The 23,405-nt window shown below is 40.5% G+C and overlaps 1 protein-coding gene across 12 annotated transcripts in view; it reads right to left on the reverse strand.

Annotated features, from left to right (window-relative positions):
• The window catches only part of cadpsb (Ca2+-dependent activator protein for secretion b), a 64,664-nt gene that overhangs the window by 6,974 nt on the left and 34,285 nt on the right, over positions 1–23,405 (reverse strand). For 2 of the 12 annotated variants that reach the window (XM_071905503.2, XM_071905504.2), the window contains exons 7-19: positions 20,583–20,694; positions 18,333–18,472; positions 17,838–17,904; positions 17,354–17,462; positions 17,056–17,268; positions 11,305–11,441; positions 10,984–11,171; positions 9,962–10,063; positions 9,793–9,856; positions 9,572–9,695; positions 4,488–4,594; positions 1,679–1,835; positions 1,425–1,566 (exon numbers count right to left, since the gene is read on the reverse strand). In XM_071905503.2, the coding sequence (XP_071761604.1) occupies positions 1,425–1,566; positions 1,679–1,835; positions 4,488–4,594; positions 9,572–9,695; positions 9,793–9,856; positions 9,962–10,063; positions 10,984–11,171; positions 11,305–11,441; positions 17,056–17,268; positions 17,354–17,462; positions 17,838–17,904; positions 18,333–18,472; positions 20,583–20,694 (1,662 nt within the window). Of the gene's footprint in view, positions 1–473; positions 636–1,424; positions 1,567–1,678; positions 1,836–3,283; positions 3,296–3,808; positions 3,839–4,487; positions 4,595–7,116; positions 7,150–8,017; positions 8,087–9,571; positions 9,696–9,792; positions 9,857–9,961; positions 10,064–10,983; positions 11,172–11,304; positions 11,442–14,590; positions 14,603–17,055; positions 17,269–17,353; positions 17,463–17,837; positions 17,905–18,332; positions 18,473–20,582; positions 20,695–23,405 lie in introns of all 12 variants that reach the window. The other 10 variants (XM_078283420.1, XM_078283421.1, XM_078283419.1 and 7 more) reach the window with 10 other exon arrangements.

Consider the following 23,405-nt stretch of genomic DNA (forward strand, 5'->3'; position numbering starts at 1 on the left):
GATACATATTGTGCAGAAGGAGGGACTTTGGTGTTTCAAATGTTTTCAAATGGGGACATATCTTGCACAACAAATCCCCAAATAGCCTCGGAGGAATATTTTTAGGTTTGGCCTGTATCTCTGTACCTCAGCTCAACAGCATGCATGTTGAGACAAATGAGAGAGCTTCAGCCTCTCATTTCAGAAGCAGAACCCCACCTACTCTAACACCTATTAGAGTGCTCTTGGCATGGACATGCACTGGACAGTATCAATGTTCTATTCACAGAAAAGATAATGTATGTTAAACACTTTTTTGCATTTTGGATTTTTTTGTAAAACACAATCAAACATTTACATTTAATTAGAAATATATAGGCCAAAGATGACAACATTTTGCTTTATTGGATTTTGTTTTTTAGCTGGGGGCATCTTCATACCAAGGCGGCCTCTGCTTGTTCAATATTTCTAAAGTGAACTTGTTGAATACACACTCAGAGTCATATATAGCAGCCATCCATGACGGGGTAGAAAAGCTAGGCATTTGTGGAAGGTTAACTGATAGTCCTGCTACTGGCACTGGCAGATTTGGTACTTTGGGAATTTGGAGGTTCACATTTGGTAGATTCACATTGGGCAGATTACTTGTTAAACTCCTGCAGAAAAGACAGACAAAAAGAAAAAAGAATCCATAACAGTGGTAATGCGGGAGCTGCAGAAAGCCATGTAACACTCATCATAAGAATAACAAAATCTGAAAATAGGTGAAGACATAAACATAGCACACATAAACAAGACCAACAGTAATTGTCAGAGACACACAGTATACAAAAAGACCTACAGAGTAACGTGGGCTGGACACACATGTATACTGTACTGAATGCAGTGAAAGGGAAAAGCAACACAATTATCAAAAGAATAATCACAAGAAATAGAAAACAAATCTCTCTCTTTTTGTTTTAACCTAATAAACCCTATAGTCCATGTCATAAAGAATGCAGAAAGAAAGCAAAAGTGTTAAAGCCATGAGAAATAAATACGACTGAAAAAGAACAACTCAGCAACAAAATAGACTGGAGACCTTCTCTCCCTGGCAACGTGTTACACACAAACTATGAGGGTTAGTTCACAAAACAGAATAACAGAAATATTAGGTGTTGACCTGACCCCAATGTGTTGGAAAGCAATTGGTAAGACACATACATTAATCATACAAGACTAAAGCTATTTTAAGAAATAATAACCTATTTCCTCTGAAGGAAAAAAATAGGTTATTCAGTTCATTCTTAGCTCATTCTTCAAAAGTGATCCTAGAGGAATCGTGGGTGAGCATTATAGCTGCTCTCCCAGTTTCTCAGCCTCCAAGAAATCAGTCCGTCATCTGGATAAAAGCCTGGCATTACCAACCATCCTACAGCATAGCTATTAAGACGAAGGCTCCTTACTTTACAGGCTCCCATGACTCGCGCTCAAAGCCCCTGTGAATTGACTGTGCGATGGAGGACTCCATCAGATCCACATATCTAACCACCAGAGGAGCATAGAGATCCTGCAGGTGTTTGTGGAACTTCCCATTGCACAGATGATCTGAGTTGGAGGGAAAACAGAGGCAGAGAGAGAAAATATCAATGTTAAAAACTTGAAATAGCTACAGAGTATGAGAATGTGGGGCAAGTGCAGCGAGGCAGCAGGAGCTCACAGTCTGTCCGGAGGAAGTCGTTGAGCAGCTGGAAGAGGGGGAAGCTGTCCCAGCTCTCGGGAGACTGGATCTCCAGGGCGGCGTCCATGTCAACGGCATAGAGGGCCAAGAAGTTTTCTGCGTGCTCCACCATGAGGTCCGTCCACCACGCAAAGGCCTAGAGAGACATCAGGGAGGGAGCAGGTGAACAAGGGCTCCAGTCAACACTGGATGACATGGCACAAGGAAGAAAGACATGAAAGAACAACTGCAGCTCGTCGGGTCTTAAAAGGAAATACCTCTGGATTCCTACATTCATGTTTGTTTTTTTCCATGCCCTGTGTTCATTGCATATGCATTAGTTGTCCTCTGGTTTCTAGCTTTGGGAGAGATTTATTCATGTTCATGAATACTGAGTAAGAATAACTATGTGAATTCTTAAATTGATAGGTATTTCCTTTCAAACACAGTTTCGTAAAAAGAAAAGGACTACATTTTCCACACCTGCGTGGACCTTGTGAGAGTGTGTGTGTGTGTGTGTCTGTGTGTGTGTGTGTGTGTGTTGCCACCATGTACTCTGAGAACAAATAAGTCCACAGCTCTTATTGATTAGGACTTCAAGGCAAAGATATGTATTATCACTTGTAAATCTAGTTTATAAGTAACAACAAATCACACAGTAGGGTTGCATTTGCGTGCCTTGTTCTATTCATGACAGTATATATAGTTTCAAGGGAGAGGTGCTTTTCTCATGCAAATGTGGAACTCCCTGCATGCTTTGCTCTCAAGCTAAGAGATGAGGGTTCCACCATTCACATCGTTGACATACGAATACACCCACTAGATGTGAATGTGACTCATGCAGATTGCCATCTTACACTAGGCACACCAAAGACTGCAGCACACAGCATCTCTAGTGTTCCAATTAGTTAAGTAAGGAAATAAAATTCAGCTGAAGGTTTTCTAGCACAGTCAGGACTTCCTCACTACTTGACAGCAGAACTAGTTGCTTTGCTGGCAGTCTTGGCTTGGCTTACTTGCTTATCATTCAAAACTGACATGTTGCCAAATTCAAGAGCGAAATGTGAAGAAGCTTAATCTTCTCAATTATGCTGCATGCTTTGTTTACATACCAAATTATGTTATTTGCCCGCAGGGCTTAACCACCAAAATGGCAGTCAACACCTTACTTACCTCTCTACTTACCTGCCTACTTCCAACATTTAAAATGCTTGACAGTTCTAGTGTTAGAGCAACAGGCAGCAAACCAAGCTTTCTCCATCACATTCAAGGAGAGATAGTGTGTTTTTAAGGAGAGGGTGGCTATAGAGGAAGGACCGTATAAGATTCCAACAGGCGGGGGAGGGACAAACGGGCAAAGGTAGACAGGCAGAATGGCCTCCAACCTTTGATAGTGGTTAAGGGACACATACAAGACCCTGAACTCTACAGCACACCCAGTGTTCAGCCAGATAGGGTACAGTGCTGTATCAAAGCAACAGCTCAAGGGGATCAGTCCTGAAGGACTGTACTGATGCTGAGGGGTGGGAGACATGGCATCATCTACTGGACATGCACAGACCATTATGGGAGTTTGGGAGTTTCTCATTCAACTTCACTACATACCTCTTTTCCCTGCTTGGACAGTCACCAATCATATGAACAGTGAGGACACAGGGAGATGTACAGAACAATAATGTATCTGTGAGGCATTTCTTTTATAGGGTTTGTAAACTAAGAATAGAAAGCAGAGTGATGGAAGGGGAGAAGCTGGGAAATAATGCTTGAACAAGTGTGAACTGTGAACTTAATTGTTGGATGGAGGGGAAACAAATGTTTATGGTGGATCAAACTTCAAAGGTTCACATGGAGCATACTTTGGGAATTTACTGGCTCAGCATGCTTGGAGAAAAAGGAAAATCTTTTATGGCCTGATGAACATGCTATATGATCACAATATGTTGTGCAAGCTACAGTACAGTGCCTTAAAGTTTCATCAAGTTTGCTCTCAGTTCTATGCCTACAAACCCACCCACTGCTATCTATGACTCTGCTCCTGCCTAGAAGGTGCCTCTTGCCATAGTGGCGCACATGCGATACAGGGAGGTTTGTGATGGGGACTGAAGAGAAAGAGAAATAACAATACTGTACCGATTGATCTCCAGAACTTGTGACTGCCGCCTGTCAAGCATATTCAGAGAGATACAATAAATCTGCTTTATCTGCATATTCTACGATCACATAGGATCACCTCTAGATCTATACATCTATACATGCTCATCATGCTTTCCTGTCAATTTATGGTTTATACTAGCAAATGCAATGTACTGAGAAAGCTAGTTTGTGCTCTATTTGTGGCGAAAAGGAACATTAATACATTATGAGCATGCAGTACCTACGAGTAACTTATATTAGCCTATATTACTGTATTACCTTCTATATATTATGCAGGACTAACTTCAATAGAATATTACCATTTTTCAAGGCAACCAATGGTTTATGTAACATTGCACCACTGAGCCATGAATTGTGAATTAGAGGAGGGAACTGCACACATTATATCATTTTCTCTCTCTAATTTACAGTCTCTCCTCGAAGATAGTGGTCTGGTTCCATGTTGCCATGGTCTGTCGAACACCAATTAGAGCTTTCCTAAATTAAATCCATCTTTGAAAGGGGTCTTTTTTTAGTCGCCCATAGATGAAGGCAGCTTTATTTAGAGAAGACTGAGAATAAGGCTAACTCCCTGCTGTGGGGCGGCGTGAGATAAGAGTGAGAGTATAGAGGGAAAGTGCTCTGAGGAGGAGAGGAGGAGAGGGTTCCCACTCACCTCCGCATGGTGTTCCTGGTTCTGCTGGAGGACCTCTATGACTAACTCCGCCAGGCGAATTGTTTCCTCCAGCTTTTTGGCAGGCGTGACTAAGCGGCCTACGTTCTCTGAGACAAAAGGATGAGGGTGAGGGATGAGTGGTTAGTCAAGCACAGAGAGGGATGCCAGGGGGATTTATGACTATTCAGAAGATTGTCTTGTCTATATCTTTGTTTAATATAGCATAAACACAGCGCTTACACTGTGATACACTGTCATGTGTTCTCACCATACCCTCAAAAACAAGCAGAAGGCGTTCTCATTTATTTGCAATTTGGGCTGTATAACATAAGGCAACACTGAGTTGACGCTTTTTGGGACAATCAGACGTATGTTGGAAGAATATCAGGCACAGGAATAGTGGCACTGGGATGAGCGTGCTGTGACAATGTGGCATCAAAAACATGCAAATTGTGAAGTGGTGCTGTGTAAGACATCTGTATAAGGAGCTGTCGCATGGCATGGGCAGAAACCACTGATTCATCTTTCAACAAACATGCACTGTAAAAATAGTTCATTGTTTCTGTTGTATGTTCTCCATCAATTAAACTTTGTGAAAGGGTTCTATCCATATTCAATATGTCACAGATTGAATATAATCAAGTATTGCTAGGTTTATTCAACATAATCTGTGATTTACGCATTTAAGTTGTTTATTTAGTTTATATTACTAATGCCAACATCACATGGCAGACATATCACTAAAAAACATTTAAAATTGTAGGGTATGGTGGTTTTCATAGTTGTTTTGACAATCATTTCCAAAGTAACTTGAAATCAACCTCCTAAACCTGAAGTGTTCTGGGAGCGATATTCAACATGATGCGTGACTTGTTTGGTTCAGTATAGGCTTTAGGAGTCTTATAACTCATAAACCAGTTACAATCTCAAAAATCTGGTGTGTAAACAACTAAATTAGTTGGCTGAACAACATTATATGTGTTTTAAATGAATATTTTTACAGTGTAAAAAGGGCTGTACTTGCCATCCAAAATCTTGTACACAAATTGCTGCCTTCTTTCAAATTGGCAGAAACAGTTGTTGAGATTGGCGTATAATGTGCAAAAGTTACAAATTGTTTTCTTTTACCCATGTGTGCTGACAAAATGATTTGATAGACAGTTAAATGTCATGAAATGAGATTACTCAAACATTGCAGCATATGTGGAATGATGGGTATATCATCTGAACATGGAACTGAATGGCTACACAAATTTGAAATCAAAAGCACATATATAACTCTACATAAAATAAAACAACATCATTGGTGAATATCTACAGTAGCGGTTCTCAGAGTGGGCTCCAGGGGTCTTTGGGGGGTCCCCAGCAAAATAAAGCATATCGTTATTTTCACCAGTATTTTGCTCACTAGTTACAGTAATAGCATTTTCTCAGATGGGCAGACAAAATCACAGACAAAATATCATTCTTCAGCCAAATGAACATCTATTTTGGGGTCCTTGGTATGAAATAGATTGAAACCCTGTGATCTACAGCTTATATTGAGCTTTGAATTAGTTTATCAGCAGGGGGCTTGTTTAGAGTGTGAAGAGAGAAATCTGCAAAAAGAAACCTGAAGAGCCAGGATAACGCTTGAGTCAACGTCTTTAGGGACATTTAATGGACACTAATGGTTGGATCACATGGATTTGGATTACAGTAACTATATATTCTGTGGTCATATTGGCTTGTAAGTATTGGAAGCAGGTCTGAAGAATGTTTGTACCATGCTGCAGTCTGGCAGGGAAGCACAGGAGGCCTTTGGGGCCCATAAGCACCAGACATTACAACCAGAAACTACATGAGGTAGTTTCTATAAAATATATTTTATGGTGATCAAAATGAGATATTGTATTGTTCAAATATATAACACCAATATCCAATGTGTGTGATTACTATGAAATGTGAAGTATCCAAAATGACCAGCAAATTTGATTCAAGTGTATGATCATGTAAGATGATATATGACATTAATAAACAAAACTCATTTATACATTCCCATAAGTAGGAGGTTTAGTAGTATCTTTTTTTTGCATTGTATTTAATGATGAGGGTAATACTAATGATATTTTGAGGATATACCTCTTTTTTCTTTTACTTCAACACATAAGCAAAGCTATAACTTATGCTTTTTGTATGAGATTGTATTGCTTTACAAATACTCGAATACTTTTTCTTATGGCAATTATTCAACAAACAAGCAGGAAAATAATTGAATATTATTCTATGTATTGAAAATTGCACTAAAGCTTATTATCTAAACAGAAATTAAACTTTTGGAGTAAACTAACCTGGATTGATCTGGATTGATATAAAGTAATACAATCTCCACAAAGTATTTACTCTATAAAAAGGAGATGCTTGTTTAAAACATGCCAAGACATTTGAGAGCTTGAATGAGTGTGTCAGTGTTAGACTTTTTGTGCATGCATATGTTCATGTTAATGTTCCGTGTCGATTCAAAGAATGTGTGTGTGTGTGTGTGTGTGTGTGTGTGTGTGTGTGTGCGTGTGGTATGTGTGTGTGTGTATGCACATGTGTGAGTGTACGAGTGCGCTGTGGCTAAGCCACAAGTTAAACATGGGTTCACCTGGATCCTTTTGATCCTTTTGACCTTTCTCAACTTCAGCGAGAAAAAGAGAGAGAAAAGATAAAGAGGAGATATTTAGAATTAACAGTCTAGGGTTATTTCCATGTTACAGGGGAAAGCTCAAAGTCGTTATTCATCACCAGGTGACCCTTTCAGAGAAGCTGCTGGAAAGTTTTCAGCTCCGGGGAGTGTGGTTTCTAGGCAATAGACAAACGTCACAAACATACAGTAAGAACAGAAACACTGAAACATTAGCCTGTGGAAAACTGGAAATTAAAAAGTGATAAGATGTTTGTTAACAAACACACAAAGCTCAGACTATCATAAACAGATAAGACACACGAAGAACGGCTGCCAGGATCGAAGACAGGACACACTGAGCGAGTTAAATTGAATTGAGTTAAAAAACCCCGGGAACTAGACCCTACCCTGTCCTCCCCATACAGTAGCTCTGTCAACAAATGCTCCTTTACTGTCTGGTATCACAGTGAAAAAAGCCTACCTGTTCCGCACAGCACACCACTGACACATGATCAGACCAAATGACTGAAGGAGATAACAATGTAAGCAATGTAAAAATGCATTCAAGTCAAAGGAATGGGCATCCAACCAAAAGAAAGAAGCTTACAGACCAGACTGCTCATTCATGTCCATCACAAACAGATGGTACTGAAAAGGACCCTGACTGACTCAGCGGTGCCGCTCAGATCTCTTGACTGGTGCTCTCCCCACTCACTCTCACAGACAAAAGCCACAGATAAAAAAAATAATTAAAAAAAAAAAGCATGGCGGAAGCAAACATCTCTGAAGTAAGGGAAGAGGCAGAGGGGGATGTGGTGAGAGAGCGCTTTAAAGAAGGAGGAGAAGGAGACACAGGGGAGAGGATGATGAAGGTACTCACGGATGGTTAAATCCATCACTTGTGACGCCAAGCAGAAGACAGGGTGCTCATACATTTCCCTCTTTTTCCCTATAAAAAAGGATTGGGGCATGCAAGAGGCTGGGATCAGAGGTGGGAAGGCTGGAGGTCAGAGGCTGATGGGAAGAGGGCTGTCCAGGTGAATACGATATTGGGTTGGGCAGGAGGCCCAATGGCAAAGTCAAATGTTTACTTTAGTTTATTTTGGACCAGAAGCATCACAAGGACAGGGGGAAGTAAATTCACATAGCATGGCAAGATAGTAAGGTTAAAACCCTTAGTATCTTTGGCACCCTGAGGGATTTCTTTCAAGGCATAAACAATATCAGTGTATTCTGTATGTAAATATGCAAAATGCATGGCAATGCATTGAATGAATATAATACTGGAAAGAAAGACAAATAGAAAGAAAGTAGAAGACATTATAAAATGTCTTGTCTTGTTAATGTAATTGTCAATATGTAATCCATGCCAATAAAGAAAGGCCATGTCGTTATGTCTTAAAGCACATGCAGGTGACTGATGCTGGTTTGTAGTGGTTCAATCCCAGCATTCCTTTGCATTGGCTTCAAAGCCACTTATCACATGGAGAGGTCAAATAGAGTGATAACTGTGGCAAAGCCAACAACTGTAGGAAAGGAGAAAAAGCAGAGCAGACAGAGGGATAGGGGAGTGGAAGGTAGTGGTCTTCAGCAAGAACATAAGACAGAGGTGACAGGAGAGCTGATATTTCAAGGCAGGGGGTGTAAAGGGGACGGGGGCGGAGTCAGTTGGTGGAATCAGAGAGGTGGGAGCTAAGATAGGGGGAGGGGGAGTTTGCATCAACGGGAAGCTGGGAGTCAGAGAGGACATTCAGTTAAGCTGAACTTGCAGTCCAATCACATGTCAGAGGCCAGGATACTAAACAGCTTGAATAGTCAAGGCACAATGAGAGACCAGCACATCAACAGATTTCAGGGCTTTGGATTTGAATGCATTTTTACTCACACACCTCTACACAAAAGCCAACTTGACCTACAGAACACCACAGAGCTAAAGCAGGCCTGAAACAAAGGAGAGAGTTATTGGACTGAGAGACAAAAAAGTGACCGACAAACTGTCACAGATAATTTGGGATGCCACAAATCATTTGGGATATGGACACAAATATACCATATGCCAAGTGAATTCACCATGTGTAAATAAGTACAGTGAGAAGTACAATCTTACGTTGGAGTAACAACAGAGGACTTGAGGGACTATATGTTCAGTCGTTGTTTTTAAAATGGAAAAAGAATACCTCCTACTATTTTTATTCCACACACAACGACTGGATGATTCAAACATCTGAAGATGTCAATCTGTAACCTAATAGCAAAACCATGACCATATATATAATTTTGTACACTGACACTGACATTTTATCGACCAGTCTGATTTACTGGATACATTCAGAAAAACAAAACAAAACAAAACAAAAAAACCTTGTTAACACATTCTCTCCAGCAGTCATTATGTGATGTTGGTGGTGTTTTTGTGGTGCACATCTCTGGTTACCTTCGATTTTAGCATATTCTGTAATCCGCTGGTAGTTGAGCTGAGCAGCCTGCTCCAAACATTTGCGGATAACTCCTTTAACTTCCTCTTGCGGAACCGGGGTCACAATGTCCTTCATCAGGACCTACAGATCATGTTAAAAAGGAGCCGTGTTAACTATTTTCATTACATCACACGTTACACTTTCATGGGCTGTGAAAGAATTTGTTTTATTTACAAACCCTCTCCAGCAAAGATAAAGTGGCCTTCAATGCACCCTCAGGACGACCGAAGGGGAAACAGTATCTACAAGGGAAGATGTGGACCAAAAATCAAACAACAGTGGAAAAAAACACAATAGGTAATCTATCAAGACTGGAGATAATGTAGAGTGGAGGAGATGGCAGTCACCTGAAATGTACAATCTGGTTTTCCAGTATCACACGCAACCGCTCTTTGATTTCTTCAAAGCGATCCTTCTCGTCCACTTTCACTGTGCTCAACCCGTCTGGCCTATGAAGGACATACCCAAATATTTTAACCCCATTAAACTCCTCTATTAGGTTCAAGTTATTATAAACGTTATCATTATGAAGTTATGCAACCTCTCATCTGAGTTCAACAAGAGCAAAACACAGCATTGTCTGATGACTTTCAGCTCCCTAGGAACTGACTGCAACTTGTGTGAGAGATTATGTTCAACTTTTTATCTCGAGGTCTTTTTTATCCCTTTGTATCACACATACAAAGAAATGACAATATCTCACCTTTTGGGCTCTTGAAAGAGTGGGGTTTTGGAATCCCTTCTCTTTCTAAACTTGAATTTGCTTGCTCGTTTAGAGGCAGTACCGGGCTCTGGGCTTTGGGAGCTCTTTGGGGACCATGGGCCCTCATACCCCACCAGTGGCCCCCAGTAATTGCTGCCCTCTCTGACTTTAAGGGACGCATGGGGAGGATGAATAATACGGACAACATGAGACTATGGCAGCGAAGGATAAAGAGAAAAGAAAACAAAGAAAAAATGGTAGAAACAAGAAAATATGTAGAAATACGTAACAACATAACATATAAGACAAAAATAATTAACAACATAAAATTAACAGAAGAGAAATATAATATGGTAAAATTACACAGATGGAAAACGCCACAAGATGCTTAGAATGCTTTTGATGGCTTTGACCTTCCTTCCCTCCTCATGTCCAGTGCTAATGGAGATTTAATGTTCAGCAACAGTGTGTCCACCTACTCTATCTATAAGAGTTATAACCCTGCCTAAAAGAATACAATTTGCATTGGTGTGATGTGGTGCTAATGTGCTTTCAGAGACTTTTTTTTACCCTGAAAAGAAAAAGATCTGAGGGGAAACATTGTTCAGCAATGCCTCAATGCTCTGAACAAGCACAAATATTTCTCAAAATGGGATTAGGGCACACCTGTTCCCATGGACATGGGAGGCGCAAAAAGCGAAGCTGTAGTGTAGAAGAGTGGGGTCAATCATCGCCCCGTTGTCTGCTCTTTCCAGTAGATCACGCAGATAACACAGATGTCTGTGACAGCCTCGGACCCCGTTCCTGGCACAGTACTCATCCAAGACAAACACCTGGCCCGGGCTGAACCATCCCTACACAAGACAAGAAAAAAAAAAGAAAAAAGATGGCGATAGCACTACTGCATATCAGCTAATAAAAGAGCAAGCAAGTTAACTTAAGGAAATTTACAATGGGGGTGAAGCTGATGGCTTAAAGGACACTCACCAAGCAGCAGAAGGTGTCATTGAGCCTGTGGTCCAACGTGAGTCGCTGCACCATCTCAAACAGCGAGGCGTGGTCAAAGCTACAGGGGTTAGCGGAGATAAACTCATCCATGCCATGTTTCTGAGCTCTGTCTGCGTCTATCCAGCCAACGGTACAGGGGAAAGGACACGATTCAGAGGAGAAGACATCAGTGAGGTAAAGGCAAACAGCGTGTTTCTACTTCATCACAACACAGAAACACCAGGGAATCTCTGGCTACTTCTAAGGGCAAATTATAAACACTTACAGCTTACATTGTCAACTTGCATTGTGTCAGACAGCGTAAATAGATCTGATGTATTGGAGGATGAGATTCTGTAGATCTGAAGCTAAGCTCAGTGGGGCGGGTGCATTCTACTGTATGTGCATGCATGCATCTTAGTATGTCACATTCCCTGATGTTTTGCAGGGGATATGAATCTTTATAGATCCAAAACATGTTTGAGAAAGTGCTGGTTAGATAGAATTGGATGCATTCGTATTAATGTATTCAATAGATTCTGCCATTCGCGATTGTTGAATGTCACTCAGTTCCTGACAAATGTTGGGACGTGTGCTGGAAAAAAAGACAGAAATAAGACAAGAGTAATTGTTTTTGATTAATCTGAGCACATTGCTTTATTATACAGTAAAAAGTGCTAATTCAAGACTATAGAATTTTACATATAAATGTTTTTTTTTTTATCAATTGGAGATTTGCAATTTTCTTTTCAATTCTGGGTCCTGGAAAGTCATGCTCTGATTTGTAACTTTTGTCTTGATTCATAACTTTTGTCATTGACATTTCTGCATCAAGACATGCCTATGCTTTTCATTAAACTTTTTCTGATTTTTAAAAAGATTAAACCTGCAATGTGAAATTTGATGAAGACAGAGAACCTTAGCAACACCAAGTTGTGTAAAAATCTAATGAAAGAATGAAACTTCTCAGGACAGATGGGTAATGAAAAAAATGGTGGAATATTCTGCTTTCTAAAATCCCCAGATAACATCTGCAAAATTCACCATAATTTCTTGCGCTATCCTGTGTAAATAATAAAGCTGTCAGAGACGAAATGATCAGGACAAGGGTGATTCAAAATAGATAAGAGATGCAGTCATGTCCTCGGTGTGAGTGACAGGTGTCATGTCCATGTGACACTGAGATGAGTGATGATGATTTGGGGGTGGAGGGTGGTAAGTGGAGGGCTAAGCTTGGCTGGGCAGGGTGGGGTACCAAATAGAGCACGACTGTCAACAGCAGTGACATCTGTCAGCCTCCAGGTCAGTGAGAGGGAAAGGGAAGAGGTATACTAAGGATGATAGTCATTCACTGAAACTTACTAAAGGAACCTACAGAATGTAAAATGTTCCACTTTGAACAACTAGTTTATTTGTTTCCTCCAAAATGAGAAGGAAAAGAGACAAAAAGTAAGGATGTGAACTAGGGAAATAGAGACTGATTAGGCAAGGGGGGGCAAGACAGGTAGACACATAGTGTCAAAGGTAAGAAAAGGATAGTAAACACATGAGGTCTACACACACTGAGAGAAGAGAGTGAATGGTAGTAGGAGTGAGCGCAGTGCTGGATGAGAAAGTGGCAGGATGAGAGAGGATTTGGTGGGTGGGAGAACCTCTGAGTGGGGCAGTAAGAAAGCGGTCAGAAAGGAAAGTGACGACCACCCAGAAGAAGACTGACTTAGGGCTAAAGGTACGAAGGAAGTGATGATGTGGGTAAGAGTTAAGATAGTGAGGGAACATCCAAAGAGTGGAGCGTGCCTGAGGCTGGGCTATGAGAGAAAGTGAGTGGGCTTTATCTTCTTGGTTTAAATGAGGAAATGGAGTTTAATTCCAGAAGAGACTTAATAGCCTACAAGTAACATTATCATATCTTATGAAAACTTGCTGATAATTACTTCAACATCTAAAGGCAAGATGAGTAAAAATACTGGATTACCAAAGTGAATAGGCAAGTACTTTTGCATACATTTATATATTATCACATGCTGGAGCACAGTGTGACTTTTCATTGAGCTTTTAAATGTCATGCACATCTGCAGACCCATTTACAATTTTGGATTTTATCTTTTTGGCATTCCTTTTCTCTACGCATTTGCAAGTTGACAATACTTGAATATGTTGCAGTGTATTCATGATCTCTACAGAGCACACTAACAGGCATACCACTACCGGAGTACTCTAATAGGGTAGCAATACAATTTGGTGCAAGTACATGGGTATATAGCATGAAGCCGACAGAGGCAAAACTGTATCATTCTCCGGGAGATGGGGGAAATGAATGGAAATTCCTGTAATTCTTTAAACGTATGGACACATGACATAAGTGTTCTCCTATTCAGGCAATCAAAGGGCAGTCAAAAGAAATCAAAATGAGATCTCTCCCTTCTAGAGGTGTAACAACCGGTCTAGCCTCTATCTACAGGCCCATCTACTGGGGGAGGGGGGAGTCCGGAGTATTTTATGGTAAGAAGGGGCGGCATTAGCTACTCCTTGTCTTTGGCATTCAGAATACTCCGCATACATATTTGCCAACTCTCATCAAGAGAAGCCCAAAAAAAAGAACTAAAAGCAATTGAGCCCTCTGAAGTAAAGCATGATCAACATTTATAAAAAGGTTGAAAAGTGTCAAAACAAACTTCACCCAAATGGTAAAAATATTTCAAAACATGACTGCTTCATAGACTACTGTAATCATTCACACTGTACCTACATTTTTATCTCAAAACACTTTAATAGGGGTGTCGGATTTTTTCTAGCTTTCATCTAACTCATATGAAAGAATAATCAGTTTGTTTCCAGCTCTTTAAAATTATGTTATTAGTGAAATAATGTTAATAATTCATACATTAAATATTACAACTTTCTCGTAGAAAGCAGCCAATCTGTCTGTTATTCTAGTAGTATGTAAGATTGTACCATCATATTGCTTTACTCTGAGGGGTCCTTTCACCAATATGAATAAAGAGAGAAGGCAATTATGCAATATTAACTATAATATCAACTTTAACCATTACTGAGTCAAATAATAAATCTAAGAATAAAATACATGCATCCTAAATTGGCAAGAATGGATGCTTATACTTCGATCCTCAAACTGAGGTCGTCAAAAATAAAAGTTATCAACTAATATCTAAGACATGAAGCGAGACTTGAGAGGAGAAAAGGGAAAGAGAGAGAAAGCACGTTGCATTTGTCAGATAATCGGCGGGGATTATCTGAGCTGTGCCGGCTACAGGGAAGCACTTACCCTTGAGTCCAGCTAGAAGACAGCAGGGTAAGAAGGGACAAACCAGAATAACATAAAGACTAGCAACAAGGCTGGAGGAGAGCAATCACGAGAGACCCTGACCTAGCAGCTGCATTACTAAAGAAGGGTACAAGCAAAGCATGAGGAAGAAAACACAACTCAAAAACAACAACCTATACCAACATGAGAGTTTGTGGGCGGTGGTGTGTGAGTACATGTGGGGGTATGTGAACTCGACAGGTGTTGAGGCATATTAGAGAGAGAGAGAGGGAGAGAGAGAGAGAGAGAGAGAGAGAGAGAGAGAGAGAGAGATAGACACAGAGAGAGAGAGAGATTTAGGATCCTCATCACTCCACTGCAGTTTACTTATTCTGGATTCTGGACAAGTACTTAAGTAGTCAAGAGCTACACATTAAGTACTGTCACTTCGTCACACCGAATGCTTTCTTTTTAGCTTGTCAGAGGGACATTGGCAAGCGCATACACTTACCCCAAGTCCCAGGTTTATGTGTAAACGATGCCAGTGTCCTTTTTTTATGAAAGAATCTATGAAGGTCCTGGACAGGCTAAAATACAAAAGTTGGCAAAATGATTGGTGAAATGGTGCAAGTGTTTATAACAGTGACTTAACACTTCACAAGTCAAATAGTCAGTGACATTATGTCTATAGAGATGTTAATCAGGTGGTTGATGTGCTGTATATTCTCAGACATCATGATATTTATTTGCAATTTTTATTTTTTCAAGGAAATTCAGTTGTCCTGAGAATACAACAACATGAGGCTACCGACTTTTACACTGTTGTTTTTAACACTTATGGCGTGTGACGTGTACTAAGTCAGTTTTCAGACTAAAACCCATTCAAAAAGTCAGTTTTCAGACTAAAACCCATTCAAAAAGTCAGTTTTCAGACTAAAACCCATTCAAAACTCCTCCTGACCACTCAGAACCTTCATAGCGCTCCTGAATTGGACCGATCCACTGCAGCAGAGTCAGGAGGGCTGTGTATGTTATGGTCCCAGTGCCATTCAAGACCACCAGGGGGTGAAACATGTACGCGTGGTGTGCCACAATGTTTCAGGGAGGGGGGAGGGGGGTCTGTGCCACTGTGAGGAGGCTTTGAATGGCAACAGCTGGCATCAGAGGAGTCTAACCACAAGAACGATCACATACTAGACAAAGAAATCAATGGAGAAACAACATAGAATTTATGTGACAAAATTCTGAGTAACTGATCCAATTAAATTTATACAATATTTTACTATCGTGTCCTATGATCAACAGACAGTGAAATAAACATTGCACTTTTTTACTTACTTATATATATATATATATATAGGTATTACTCTTGAATAGTAATCTGATTGTCAATTTTTAGTTGATGTACAATGCCGATTATGTTGAGGGGAACCTCTTTTTCTACAACCCATCCAGGAAAAAAAAAAAAACTTGGTCATTAGAGTTGGAAAAGAAATGTTTCTTAAACTAAGGAGTGAAAAGATGCACACAAAAAGTCATGTTTTGTTTTGAATAGCAGGATCTATTAGTGTGGAGTGTTAAGTAGTGTGTGACATTAGGTTCAATAGGTCCAATTGTTCTATGTTAGTGTTATCATGGACAAAGTTCAGTTGGTTTGGACTTTCTGTCTAGAATACGCAGAAAATGTTAAACAGCATGGGTCAAAAAGCAACTGCAGTATATCAGTAACTGTGAAGAAAAATGTTGCTGGCAGGATTTAAGGTTGTACTTACAAAAAAAGCTTATTGTTTCTTTCATGAGGGGGACACAAGAGACGGTTACAACAGAAGGTGGTACAGATGCCGCACTACTATAGACAGTCTTACCTTCACTTTGCTACCTGACCTGTGGGCTGCTTAGAGGTGCAAGTAAAGTGACAGATCGGTTAAAACTATAGAGAAGTCTGACTAGGCAGTGATTAAATCGGTGATTTGACAAGGGTACCATCTGAGAACCGTCTCAGAATCACACTCACAGCTGCTGTCTAGAGCTATTATTGAATTAAAACAGGCCTAAGGTTAGGACAAGAAGCAGCACACCCTGGCACTGTCAATCTAAATTCAACCCCAGCAGGCTTGAATGTTCAAATCTTATGTTTGGTGACCTATTTAATTTCCCTATGTAGTTTGCATTCCAAATCATGCCCTACGTTAGACTTTTTTTCCATGTCGGTTGCTATTTATAAAACAGATTGATGGAGTAGCATGGAATTGCACCTTTAAACACTGTGGGAGTCGTGAAAATGAGTGGAGGTCGATTAGATGCTAGAGGGATCCGTGAGAGAGCAAGGCATGTGCGTGCGTGCTTGTGTGTTAGCTCTACCAGCAAGTTTGTGACTGCAGTGTGGAACGCATGGCGTGAGACATTTATGGGTTAGAGCTTTCACTGGTTTGGGGATGAAATCTGCTTTCTGCTTAGTTGGCCATGTTGTGTATTGGGTTACTTACAGAACTGAGAAATGGGAGCATCCATTTGGGCTGAGGCACCCCCTTTGGAGTTGAGTTTCTGGACCTGAGTGGGTGGGACAGGCTTGTGGGACTGGCCAGTGGCACGGTACATGGCCTGGACCCACAGGATGCGGTCCTGCTCATCATCACTGGCAAAGATCACAGTGTCACCTTCCTTCACGGCATTGAAGAAAGCCCTGCCACCATCCAAGCCTAAGAGGAAGGGAGGAGGACATGTTGTTACATGTTTGTGCGTGTGTGTGTGTGTGTGTGTGTGTGTGTGTGTGTGCTATCCCACCTGGCTGGGGGTCGGTGTAATCCACAGTATACCCATCCAGCTGTAGAAGCTCCTGTGGTTCAGATTTTTTCTCCCTGTAGCTGCACATGGCAAATGTGTACTGACTCACCTACAACACAAAGGATTAGCCTGTTTTATCATCTAAAACAGTCACACAAAACACTGTTTAGCCACATTATTGAATTCTGTTGGCATTTGGGGCTGTCCCTGAGTAAAGAATTTCGAAATTGTAAACTGGCCTTGAGGTCTAGTGTATATCAAGAAAAGACCAATACATAAAGTGTGTGTGAATATTTTTCTTATGCCAGAGACGTGCTTCTAATTTTTACAAAGTGACTCAATACGTTTAAAAGAATCATTACAACTGACTAATGGGCTAAAAAACCTCTTGCCATCGTAAACCTGGCAATTCAACTAAGAGGGGGCGTTCCTACTTGAATTAGGCTGAACTGTGTTTGTCCATTGAGCCTCGGAGATAACCCACCTGCACCAGGACAAAGAAACGCTTCTTCCAGCGCTTCCAAACGTTCTTCCCAAAAGCCCACAGATACCTGTAAAAACAGCATGCCCACACAAGGAGACAAAACCCACTCCATATCTCATACTGGAGTGGTAGCAACTGTCATACAGAAACAATGCACTGATATTTGATATAACAAACAGCAAATCAACAAGATCTAAATTCTAATTCTCATGATGAATAGCATATTGGTCATTTAATGGAAATGTATGATAACTTGTGTTTATTAACGTTGCCCTCAATATTTGCAGAGCTTTTCATGACACCTTTTAAGATACAAAACCTAAAATACACACTGGTATCCACCAGAGGGAGTAGTACACTTCACAGTATTTTTCCATGGTACGTGACTAGAAATTAGGCCAAGGAGCTGAGAGGGCTGGAGTTCTATAAGAAACACATGGAGAGTGAGAGGCACACAGAGACGTCGCTCCATTGGCATACAGTAGTGTCTCTTACCCGGAGTGTTTCATGTTCTGTGGTTTGTCCATGCGAATGGCCAGTTTGATCTTGAGATCGTGGTCGGGGCAGGCCTTGGTCAGCGTCATCTTATGCAGCTCCGACTGCTTGGGGCTGTTAGGAGTTGGGTGGAGGACGACCTGCACTCAAACGAAAACACACCGCAAAAAGTCAGACTTGAGAGATTTTTCACTTTCACTATACAATGCTATCAGCAGTTTAGTGTTGGATGTGCTGCTTGTAATACTGGTGTATCTGTATTGAGCTTTTAGTGTAGATATCCAGGAGGCGTATCTTTGATCTAGTCCTGTGCAACATTCAGCAATACCAGTCAGTGTTTGCAAGGACTGAAGAATATGTGTGTATGTGTGTGTGTGTGTGTGTGTGTGTGTGTGAGAGAGTTTACGTTTCACATTTTTTGAGAGTGTGTGTGCAATTTCAGAATAAAGTGAGTCAGGGCAGAGGAGCTGAGCAGCGCTTTGCTCTGCCTCCCTGAAGAGGAGGCCTAATCTCTCTTTGCCGAGTTAAAGAGCTTTGAGGAAGCCTGCCTGCCTGCCAACACTGCTGCAGCGGGAGATCAAAGAGCCTTGTCACAGCCAAGGTCACTGCTACTACAGGGACGTCTACGGCCCCCCCTGCCCAAACGCAAACCAGCAACATCACCTCTCAGAACCAAACAGTCAGCCATTCATCACGATATCCCTTCATATTTACACCACGGGAAAGAGCAGGGCAGAGAATTTAGGAATTGTCCTTCTTTATCTGTGCATTTGAGTAATAAATACGCAGAGAAGCTCAAGGTTTAAATAAGGGCATCGGAAATCTATTGTTAGGAATTTAAAAAAAAGTTTTTTATCAGCCTGCTACTAATGTTTATCTCCAAATCACACTCAAATATCTGTAAGCCGCGGAAACCGTTGAGGATGTACATGGTTAGCCAGGAACAGACGGCTTCATCTGAACCCAAACTCAAAGTATGAGTGTCTCAGCACACAGAGACCCAGAACAAAGACTCTGAGATCTGACAGTGTCTTTAGCTGCAGTAAATAAATCAAAATGATTAGGCTGAATAAAAACAATTGATGGTGTGGCTCTTTCTGTATAGAAGCAAAGTGTAAATGGGGTGTGTGTGTGTGTGTGTGTGTGTGTGTGTGTGTGTGTGTGTGTGAGTGTGTCGTGTCGGTGTCGGTGCTACATGTCAGTGTGTCTGTGTGTGTTTGTGAGATCGGAACACAGATTGGTTCTCTGGGACAAGTGCCAGTTGAAAGCTGTTGAGTTTCTATATATATACAGTATATATATAGAGAGAGAGAGACTGCATATATGAACACATTCTAATAAAATTAAATAAATGTAAATGTAAATGTAGCCACCCTCTTTAGAACATTATATAATGTTCTAGAAGATGATTTACATTCAGATCAATGGTCTAAAGAGGGTGACTACATTTACATTCACGCACCAATTTAAGGTTATTAGACTGTGATTATGAGAAAAATTTGATTAAGATGATGACATGCTTAGCAAAAATGTGTCATTCCTGTTAGCAAGGAGTACGACCCTCAGGGTGAATCCTGTACTTACCGGCATGATAGATAACTGTGCTAACGAGCTAATTCAAAAGCATGCGCCAAAGGATACTTTAAGAGTAACTTCAACTGAAAATTTTCACTACATTACATTCACACTCCCAAATTTACACAAATTTAATCACACCATTGACCACACCATTGACTGGGTTCATCAGTTGAACCGGTTGGCACTTGGTACCAATGTTACATGTAAGTCATGCAGGAAAGGACTAGCTTACTCGCGCAGTGAGCTGAAGGATAGTATTTCTCCTCAACTGCCTTTTTTTTTACTTTATTACAAGCAGATCTTCCAGTTATTAATAAAATACATCACTTGAACCAGCAGGCACTGTCAGCTGTAGCTAGATGTATAGGCCTACCCATTAGTTTTGATGATGAAAGCTAATAATGCTAACAAGCTGGTTTTAGGGTAGCTTAAGGACAAATGCATAAGCTTTTCCCTCAAAATGTGACAAATACCTGGCAAAGTAAAATAAGAGCGTAAAATTCAAAATATCTAGGTATTCCTAAGAAGTCAATACCTGATGAGTGATCAGTGGTGCTCATTAAAGTAAGATACTTCCACTGAGGTTTTTATGTGAGTATTGCCATAGCTGTGTGAGATCAGAGTATCGGTGTGCCTATACTTAAACAGAGTAAATAAAAGAGAGGAAGTTACCCTGCCCAGTTCTTTGTCCTCCAGTGCCAGCACCCCTGTGCTTTCTGTAAACAGTTTCACCTTGACAGCAGGCAGAGGGTGTGTGGTGGTGAAGTCCCCCTGGGTCCCCCAGCTGAAAGACAACAAAAGACACTCGAGAGGTTAGCTTCCATGGCAGCATGATATTCTCAGACGATAACTGCATCTCCAGCAATCAATGGACAGCTTTTACTCGTGAATAAGAGTAATTTTTACCAAAAACTCCTTTACTAAAGTATTTTAATAAACATGGCAATAAACAAGATCAAATCAAATATATGAATTTAAAAAATATGTATTTTTCAAATAAAATCCCTGTTTCATGTCTCTGTGTAGGTGTGTGTATGTCACTGCATTCACATGCACGAGGGTGTGTGGGTATCAAAGATATAAATGTATTAATTCTCTGGGATGACACAGCCTCAGAATAGCAGCTGGCAATTTTTTTTGGCCACAGGGATTGCAGTGTATAACAGAGAGGAGGCAATACATTGTTTATAGACTCAAACACACACACACACACACACACACACACACTGCAGTATCTATTTTATTATTGAAGGAAGCTTATGGAGGATTGAGTGGGAGCCTGTTGCAACATTATATGGAAACAAATACTGTACAGCCACACAGATCTATGTTAAAACCAGGACAAAACCACACAACCTTTTTCTTTCTCTAGTTGTCACTCATTTTAAAAACATTATTGCTATTTATATATTGCAAATCTTTAAAGCTGCATTAGGGAACTTTTTATGGAAAAATACACCCCTCTTTTCAGCCTAAATTACAAAAAGTGGGGCAGAGAAGAGTGTCCCATCGCCCCTGAGTGAGACGCCATAGATACGCCTTATTTGCCCAAATTAAATTCTGGCGTCGGGTATAGTCATGGACAGTAAGTGACAAATTAAGACTGAAGAGCGAAATACAAACTGTCTCCTAAACAGCAGCAAGTCAGCGCTCCATTCAGAGAAAGCTGGACTCACCAATGATGGCTGAACCTCTTCACCTCCTACACCTCAAAAGCCAATGAGAAGACATTTAGATCTGAGCAGAGTGCAGTTTACTGACGTCACGCTACGTGTTTTCTGGGTTTTGAAGTCCTCAAAATGCAAACTGTTACTCTCTCACTTCTATCTGGGGCCACCAACATGCAAAGTTGCCTAGTGCAGCTTTAAGAATTCATTCATGAACGACATTCAGGTACATATAAAGCACATACATGAACTGTATTCAAAAGTATACAGCACATGCACATGAATTTGCAAGGTGTTTGTGTCATGACTATTGAATTATTATTAGATGTGACGTGAAGACATGATAATGAAAAATAACATATAAATCTATAGAGGTAGAGAGTATACGGTGTCTCTCTGTAACCTTGGACAGCTATTTTTCCTGTCACCATTTCTCACATTAATTCAATGCAACATAAATATACTGTGAAAAGAATCTACAGTTCCTATATGTAAGGAGCAGAGATACTGCTTACTAAAGGTGGGGAGCCACTGATGGGCTGAGTTGATTTCAGATGGAGCCATTATAATGGCATGAAGGTGACCTTGTGGATCAAATCATAACCGAGGTCTGCTAATGGATGTGACAGCGCTGTGCACCTACAGCTCTTTTCCCAACCTATTTGAAACCCTGCATGAGCTCAAGTGGGTCAGATGTTCACATAAACAAAATTCTGTTATTGTTGTTAATGTTTAAGTGTCAAATCACCAAAGAATATCATATTGATAAGCAGACTTCCTGCTTCCTAAATCTGTCCAATGCCCCAAAAGAAAGGAATGTGGATACTGGATTGAATCACTGTTGACCCAGTATTAACCCAGTATTTAAATGACACATTCTGTATGGTATTATTATGCACTGTACTGCTGGATTTAGATTGCTTTGATGATCAATATGGATAGTCACTTAAGATGTGACATGTATTTTCAGCAAAACTCTGCAGCAATTACGCAACATGCTCCTTATAGGTTTTTACAGAAATTTGGTTTTGCTGATGAAATTACTTATAATTAAAGTTATTGATTTAGATCCATATGTTAGATAATCTACACACTGTACAAGTTATCAGAAAACAGAGTCAATTCAATGTGTAGCCTTCATTATGAACATCAATGCATGATCCATAGCTGCCGAAAACGCAATCTTTTTCTCTCTCTCTCTCTCTCTCTCTCTCTCAGACACACACACACACACACACACTACATTCCCCTCTTATGTCCGCCTCCTCTGTCCTCCTCTCCAATTCCCTCCCCCATCTCTCCCTCCTACTCTCCTCATAAAATGGCACTTGAATTAGGAACATCAGAGAAGGACATTTAGACCTTAAAATAGCTTGTATTTGCATGAATATTACACGGTCACTTCCATTTTTATCTTAGACTGTATACTGTATAACAATATTACTGTTTAATTAATTGAAAGACAGACAGAAGTATACTGTACATGCACTTTCAGTAGGACACCATCATTGCCAGGAACCGGATCTACTGATCTGGCATCATAAATGAGCCAAGGAAGTATTTTGGAATCCAAGGCAACTGCTTGGACTTTCAAAGGAGGCAATGAATTTTTACACCTTGAGCGACTGAGTCAGAAATCACCCTGTCATAAAGGTCTGTGGGTTCAGATGTGAATCATGAATGACTCAAACAGCTTGAAAAAAAATCTAGAGACGGTGAAGGTTTGTTTTCCCACAGGTATATATGTAGACTCAAAATGACTCAGAGAGGAAGGCCAGGATCACACGTAATGTGCTGAATGTGTTAACTCTCCAATGGACTTAAATTC

This window comes from Centroberyx gerrardi, chromosome 5 (genome assembly GCF_048128805.1).
Source record: "Centroberyx gerrardi isolate f3 chromosome 5, fCenGer3.hap1.cur.20231027, whole genome shotgun sequence".
Classification (NCBI taxonomy): domain Eukaryota; kingdom Metazoa; phylum Chordata; class Actinopteri; order Beryciformes; family Berycidae; genus Centroberyx; species Centroberyx gerrardi.